General features: G+C 42.4%; 1 protein-coding gene across 1 annotated transcript; it reads right to left on the bottom strand.

Annotated features, from left to right (window-relative positions):
* Nucleotides 1–734: 734 nt before the first annotated feature.
* Nucleotides 735–7,700, bottom strand: COMTD1 (catechol-O-methyltransferase domain containing 1). The gene is made up of 7 exons (XM_065843619.2): nt 7,532–7,700; nt 6,160–6,293; nt 4,772–4,877; nt 3,826–3,944; nt 3,508–3,562; nt 1,907–2,040; nt 735–1,121 (listed from the first exon to the last, which is right to left on the bottom strand). Exons 1-7 carry the CDS (start codon nt 7,611–7,613, stop codon nt 969–971), a joined length of 783 nt encoding a protein of 260 aa, XP_065699691.1. The 5' UTR covers nt 7,614–7,700; the 3' UTR covers nt 735–968.
* Nucleotides 7,701–8,018: the final 318 nt, after the last annotated feature.

Genomic DNA, 8,018 nt, shown 5'->3' with positions numbered 1-8,018 from the left:
GCAAATGAAGTTAACTAGGAGTTAGGAATGCTGTCAGAAAAATCTTTACTGGGGCGTGGAAAAGGCATCATGTTGTTACATGCTGCTTAGGGAAGGGAATCTCTGCTTGCAGTAATTATTTGAATAGCCAGTTAACAGCTATATTACATTCTCATACAATCATAATTTTCCTTCTTTAGACAAGTCCCTAGCAAGTTGCTGCTTTGGCAGGCAGGTGGGAGGGAGAGAGTAAGGAGGAAGAATTTTTTTTTGTTCTTGCCCATTTGCTCTTTTTCATTCTGACTATAAAAAAATAAAAAAATCTACCTGCACTGTTATCTAGGTGAAAGAAACCCAGTCCTTGCACACAAAGGTTATAGGGCATGCTCTGTATTGGAAGTCGTGTTTATGCTTTTAAATGCTTTTAAAGACAACTTTTTTCTCCCCCCAGATGGTGTCTATTTGCGGCTTCCTATGTAGTACCCTTCAAGGATTACCAATGACTTTCAAAATCATTAGTTTGAGAAGGCTGGCAAGCTCCTTGATGTCACATACATTTCATTTAAAATCCACTTCTTTTTTAGGGCTTCTTACATTACTAAACTCCACTTTCCCTTTTGATGGTAGGACTGATTATTCTGCTACTCAGTAGTCTCTTTTAGGACAGAAAATGACTTTGTTGTATTGACTCACTTGGAACTTATTCTACAGAGGGAGATTTTTTTCAACCACTGTCTTACAAGGACAACTTCACATAAGTTCACTTACTTTATTACAATTAAAATAAGAAACCATAGCCGATCTCAAAAGAAGTGTCTCTTCTCAACTTAGCTATCCTTAGGATCCTGCTGCTCCTAAAGTCTACTTCCCCAGGCTATCCTATCCAGTGGAGATATAGGTTAAATAACCATTTTTGATACTGCTCTGCTTGCATTTTTCCTGATTATTTGATACTGCTTCTTGTTTCCCATCTGCTGGACTTTCTCCAGTTACAACTTGAACGCTAATGTGACTCCGTCTCCCATTGGCAGCATGCTGATATTGACTCGTGCATCTCTGAGAAGCTTCTCATTGAGGTGGTGGATGCTCTGGGTTGCCAAGTCATCCTTTCTTGGTTTTAGCACCCTTCCACCCCAAAGGACCTATTGAAAAAAGAAATGTCATGCACCTCATTTGTTCTAGTATGTTCCTTGGACTACAAATGAAGCTTTGGAAAAGGTCCTGCATATTTTCTAGAAATCAATATTACATATTGTATTTCAGATTTCCAGTGGTATCTGACGTGGAGCTCTCATAAGCAAGTGGGGTGGGGAGTCCACAGAATTGGCTAATTGTACTTCTACTGCAAATTAGAGGCCAAAATAAATAAATTAAAACCCCATGATTAAATAGGCATTTTTTAAAAGGCCCAATTCAGCTGCCACCATAACCCTGAAGGAACCTGAAGTTTAACATTGTTCTTTGCCTCTAGTGAAAGTTACTAATTAGTAACTTATTAGTAGTTAATGATTACAAATGCTATCTCTGATCTTGCATAAGTACTGTACAGAGTATAATAGAAAATGCACTGCAAGACAAATCAGAATACTACAGAGCATTCTCTGTAATTAATTACAAAAAATTCGATAAGTTTGTTATCACAGGCTGTTTATGTACATTTATGTAACATAAATTTAACACATAACTTCTTACTTGTGTACGTTTTTACTCTTTTGGTTATATTAGAGTTCCATATAGCTTACTTTAGAAATTTATGTTGAATTATAAAAGGCCCCTTTGTATAATATGGAACAAACAAGTTGCAATGGGCAACCGAGTTGCAGGTCAGAAATCACATTACTAATATCCCGCTGTGACTTTTTTTTCCTTTCCCAGAGGCAAAAGCAGTAACTCCCTGTGCTACTACCACTACAACCGCAGTACTTACATTATCAATAGCTATTATTCCCCCTTTCTTTATGAGGCGCAAACATTTTTCATAGTATTCATTGCAGCTTTCTTTATCCGCATCAATGAAAGCAAAATCAAAGGTTTCTGATTCTCCACTGGCCAACAGTTCATCTAGATGAGCAACAAAGTGAGTTGTTATACCCTGTTTAATACTGTGTAGGAAGAAGTTGTCCGTTTGTGTCAAAGTTCTAATTAAATAGTGGTTTTGGTGCCTGGACCAGGCAGCCTGTTCTTCTACAGCTAATTACTAGAAAAGCTTATCCCACAGAAACCAGTCTAGACACAATGTATGCCATAAAACACTTGGCTACTGAGTTCTGCCTACTTGGAAGTTCATGGAGTAGTTCTAAATCTGCAGGACACAACTGGAACTACTGAAAGCTGCAGTAAAAACAAGTCAAGCCGTTTGAAACTGGACACACTCTCTACACCTTCAGCTAGTTTTTGAGCTGACTGAGAACTGTTTCCTTAAATGGATTAGGATTTTTCTCACATTTATGAACAGGTCCTATGTGCTAATCTCTTGTTGATGATAAAATGCCATGATACAGGTCATGAATAAATCCTGTTGGACATCTCCATCACAGCAAAAGATTGCTGTAAGTATTCCCTCTCTGGGGCAAGGCAAGTGTTGTTCAGATTTGAATTCTTCTAATTGGACTTATTGACCAAGAATTACAAATCATCAGTTGTGGAGGGGCTGGCTGCTGCTTTCCTAAGGTTCTCAGCCACCTCCGTCAACAGAGGATCTTTTTGTCTGAAGCGTTGCCTAGACAAAGCTGTCCATCAGACTTCAAGGACAGTGCATCCTAGCTGACTGTTAATACTTGTTTCTTTAGAAAGAATGGATGAATTTGGAAGTAATACAAGGTGATGGATAGATCTGTGGATCCATCAAACACCTTTGCTGGAAACCTCCTTCCGACTCCTCCATTCCTAGCAAATTTCTTGCATTGTCAGAATATTTACTAATATCCCTGCTGCTCCACATCTTCTCTTTCCTTGAATGACAAAAGTCATTGCCTTTCTAATAGTCTTCCATGCTTTTGACACATCCTAAACTTGAACTTCTCTAGACACAATTCAACTCTTATACCCTAAGTTTTATATTGGCTTCTGTATTTTTTCTGCACTTCAGCCCTTTCAGAAAACTCTTCTTGCCTGTAACAAAGAAATACTGGCTTGGAATGGACAATGGATAAGAGAAATTGGGCTTTGTCTAATTAATCTGTTTTAATCAGCTTTCCTAGAAGCAGCTGACGATAGTACTTCATAGATTAAACAAGGCAATGGGCACGACAGGTGAGTGACCAGTACAGCCCACCACACAGGACATCCTGCTAGCATGTAGGAAAACTGTGAATTTAGAAAATTGTTAAGTTTTCTGATTTTTCTCTCTTATATTAAAAAAAAAAAAAACCAACAACAACAAACAAACAACAAACACACACACACAAACCAAACTGTTTCACTCTTAGCAAAGGGATTGCATCCACAAGCATATTTGCTCTTGGATTTCATTGGCGTTATATCCATCTTCTCTTTCTAGAGAAGGGAAAAGTGGTTTAGGTTACTTACCAAGCGTTTGAATTGCTGGCTTAATCCTCAGGTCAATTTTATGGTCTACTCCTGCCTAGAGTTAAAAAGAACAAAGAATTTATGAAACTGGTTAAGAAATAACCTGTTAGTAGGTTGCACCCGGGGAGTGACTAGTGTTCAGATATTTTTCATATTATTTTTAGGTTTCAGACAACACTTATTTGTCTCTCCAAACTGAACTGTCTCAGCCTTCTTTAATGATAGGAATGCTTCTGTATATTGAAGTCTAAGATACCAAAATCCCTTGATATGCAAACGCAGCTGTCCCAAACATATAACAGAAAAGATGCTACCTACCTCTTTCCACAGTGGCTTTCCAATTTTGACATAGTCCTCATTTATATCACAGGCAATAACTCTGCCATTATCTGGCAGGACAAGTGCCATATTCAAGGTATTATAACCTGTGAAAACACCTAGGAAAATCATAAGAGTCATTAACACTTACCATATTGTGGGGAAAAAAAAAAAGATAGCGAGGTACAGGCATCCCTTCTGGAATAAGAACCCCAAAGGAGTAGAGGATGGCAATTTGGTAATGGACACAAAAACTTTTCCCTACCATTTTAATGTAATAGTAGCCTGAGACGAATTTTTACTCTTTTTTTTTTTTCTTAAATCTTTTAGCAAAGCTTAATATTGGCTTTTTCCAAGTCTTATGGATACACAGATGGAGTCTGGTCCTGCATCTCTGACGAACACCCTTATTTAAAGGCAGAGCTAAATCCTGAGCCAAAGGGACCAGACCAGCAGCAAAATACATCATAACAAGGGCATCAAAACAGCCAGACCAAGAATGAAGGCAGTGGGAACCCATACCTGGCTGCTCAGCATCTGTCTGGCTTTGGGACATCCTGCTAATAGGTGCATCAGGGAAACTGGATTGGATGCAGGGCTTGTGCAGCAAAACATTTCCTTCTGGCAATAAACTGATACAGGAAGGAAAGAATACACCCTGCCCTGCAATTGCTGCCTGACATTGGAGACCCAAGTGATCTGTTGATCTTACTTTTTCAGATTGTCTCTAAGAAGATGAGACATCCCTATCAGAGTTATTAAAAGCACATATAGACAAAGGGGCAAGTAAGTGCAGATCTGACACTTGCAGTTTGTCCACCTGTTTGCTGAGACAGGGATGCAGTGTCTTACTATGTTTAGGTAACTTATGTAAACATGACTTTATTTGGAAAAGCATAGCCAGCAGCTTTATTCTACTAGAGAGAGGACAAAGTGACACTCTTACCTATTTCAATAACTTTCTTGGCTTTAATGAGTTTGACCAAATTTGCCATAAGCTGAGCCTGGTCACAGGACACCATCATTTTACCCCAAGGATGATCAGCGGTAAGCTAGAAAGGAAAAAAAAACAAATAACACATCACAACAAACAAACCGTAAAGGTTCTGAATCAATATCCGAGGGAAAAAACCCAGAGAAACCCCAGGAAAAACAGATACTCCTACCTTTCTCACTTTAGATAGCTTTGTGTTCCACCTATGAGCCAGAAATTGGTTTAAATTTAACAGTAACTAAGGAGGGTGGGGAGTGTGTCTTAAGCAGTGGCTAATCATTCAGAGCAATAATATGCCTCAAAGTTGCATTGGCTGTGGCAAATTCAGCAATAGTTATAACTGATTAAGAATCATAGAGGAACCTTGACTGTGAAAGCCCTTTATTTCTGTGTATTTACATAAATAGATGCTTTTTTTTTTTTTTTTTTTTAATTATAACCTTTGTACTTATGGCCTTATTCCCCCAAGACAGGTAGGATGTTTTTATGAACTGCTAGGTTAAATTCTGTTACCAAAGGTGAGACCATGTTCTGACCGCACAGTGCAGAGCCAGAGCAGCTGTGCCAGTGCTGGGGGGAGGGTGCCTGGTTCTGAGGGGGGCAGCAGGAAAAGAAGGGCTGTACCCAGTGGAAGGGACACTCCTCCTGTTTTCTTTCTTCCTTTAGGCCTCATCCCAATCAACCAGCTCCAGTACTTTACATTAAATTGCTTTTATACAGGGGTAATTTGTCTCACTTGAAATGACTCAGTCCTAAGTGAGGTCTATTCTGAGCTCTGACATTGGAGCCTGCTGGAGAACATCACTTCTTTAAGCTACAGTTTCCTTGTACACCAAATAAAATGAACAAAATTCATCTGTTACAGTTAAAATCAAGTGCAGCCCAAACACATGAGCTCAGAAGCCATGTCTAAGAAGCCACGTCTAAAACGTATGCCAGTACTATTAAATACTCATTTAGGTAGCCATGAACATTGAAGAGTCTGGGTACTACCACTTTAAAAAGAAAATATCGTGTGTGTTTTACAATTTAATAGATGGGACAATTTTGCACTGCTTCTCCTATGTAGAAAGTGTGTCCAAGGGAAGTGCATTTGACCAGGATTTCTTCTGGACCAGATATCATCAATAAATACAAGTCTCTCTCTAATGACTGGAAGTCCCAGAAAGCACAAGGAGTAAGGAAATGAAGAAGATTCAAGCCATCTTTCCATGTGTGCAAGTAAGATGGAGGAAGACTATCATGAAGAGTCCAGCAGTTCAGGATGAGGTGTGGGCAATACAGAAAGGGCCTAGTGGAACTCTGAACAGAAAATCTGTGTTGAGGGATAAGATACTGACCAGTCGGAGCTTCTTTAGAATTGGGTGTTCCCGCAAAGAGTGATCCAGTATGTATTGCCAGAGAGGACTGCTTTTCCCGATAATGCTCTTGGATGATTTAGGTGTTCCAAAAACTAAAGAAGGGTATCTTTTACCTACAAAAAAAACCCCAAAACCAACAACTTTTATCTTTGTTAGTTATTGCCTGCTTAAATAAAGGAAGCACTCAAGTATTACTAAAGGTTAGAGCATTCTTTGCTCTGAAAAATCCAGTGAAAAAGGAAAATGCAATGTAGCAGGACAGCTGAGTGGACTATTTTACCATTAAGATGTCCAGCCCCAAGTCTGCAAAGGCTGAAAAGGAAAGGCTTCGGTACTGTGCTGTTCAGCAGCCTATGTGAACATTAGAAACTCATATTCTTACAAGACAAGTAACCACATCAAAACTCTAAGGGCAAGTGTAAGGAGAAAAGCATGAATGAGGCACACTATTTTCTTCACATGGATAGAGGTGCCTGGTCTTTAGGGCTGTCAGCTGATGCATCTTCTCAAGGCCTGTGTTCTCCTAATGACACTGTTCTGTCCTCTAGCCATGGGAAATCCGGCATTGCTCAATGGCTGGTTTAACATAAAACCAGGGTGCAAAAAAAAAAAAAAAGCAAATTCTGAAATCTGAAGTTTAGGAACTGTTGCTTGTCTACTTAAACAGAGAACTGACCTCAGCTTTGATGCCTAATGCTTCTTTCACGAAATGGAGCAATTACTTTAAAGAAATAACAACAACAAAATTATCCGTTCCCCATCTCTTGGTAGTTGTTTGCTACTGAAGAACACTTATTTCGAGGTTTTGATTTATTTTCTGTTAATTGCTCTGTTTTACAGACGATCACACTGAGGTGTAGATTATTTCAGCAACGTGCCTGAAGCCACAGGGTAAGTAAGCAAGCGGCTGTGCCCCAAACTCAGCACCAGCCTCCCGCCCCTGCCCGATCATGGGCTCGCACCTCCTCTGGCCCTGAGGAACGAAAGCGAAACTGTCATCAGACGGGAAAGCTGTGACCAGGACACCGCACAGCGTTTTCTGCCTGGCCACAGAAGCGCCGGCAGGGACCGTGCCTTCGCCTTTGCTGGGACCTTGGCCCCGGCCCCACGCTGCAGCAGCTGGATTAAAGGGAGCGGCTTGGGCTCTAAGAGCATCAGCGTATTTATCGCCGCAGCTCAGCGAAATCCCGGCCCAAAGGATGCCCCCCTGACGACCGCTCGAAACCGGGGGGTCCCCCTTGCCCCTGGGGGGCACCTGCCCGGCCACCGCGATCCCCGGCCCCTCCCTCGTGGGGACACGGGGAGGGCGCAGCCCCCAACCCCGTACGCAGGGGGCGGGGGCGCCACTTACCTGCGAGCATCCCCGTGGCAAAGGCGACCCCCAGCATCGCCGTCCCGACGGCCACTTCTTTGGGCACGCTGAAAAGGGGCATTTCGGGGCCGAGAGGAGACCGGCGCGGCCCGTAGCGCTCACAGGCGGGTCGGACGGCGGGGCGTGGCCGGCGGCATGTGGCGGGGGGCGGGGCGGGGCGCGGTGTCCTCTTGGAGCCGGCGCCTCGGTGGATTTTCGTGTCCCGAGGTGCCCGATGCTGGGCTGGCGGGCGGGGCCATCCGGCGGGAGTGACGCGCTCCCGTAGCGGTGTGTAAGGTGACAAAACCGGCACCTGGAGGTTGTACCGGCACCTCCTCAAAGGCTGGTTCTGGTATGCTTTCCCTGCAGTCTTCGTCTTAAAATATGCAAGAGTGTTGTGTGAGCTGGCAATGGGCTCTGACGGAGGGGCTTTTCACAGATATGTCCTTGTGAGGGGCTTGGTCCTCCAACTAGACCAGGGAACGTG

Source organism: Patagioenas fasciata, chromosome 8, assembly GCF_037038585.1.
Source record: "Patagioenas fasciata isolate bPatFas1 chromosome 8, bPatFas1.hap1, whole genome shotgun sequence".
Lineage (NCBI taxonomy): Eukaryota > Metazoa > Chordata > Aves > Columbiformes > Columbidae > Patagioenas > Patagioenas fasciata.
Note: the sequence above shows the minus strand (reverse complement) of the source record. Positions and strands in the feature narration are given on the sequence as shown.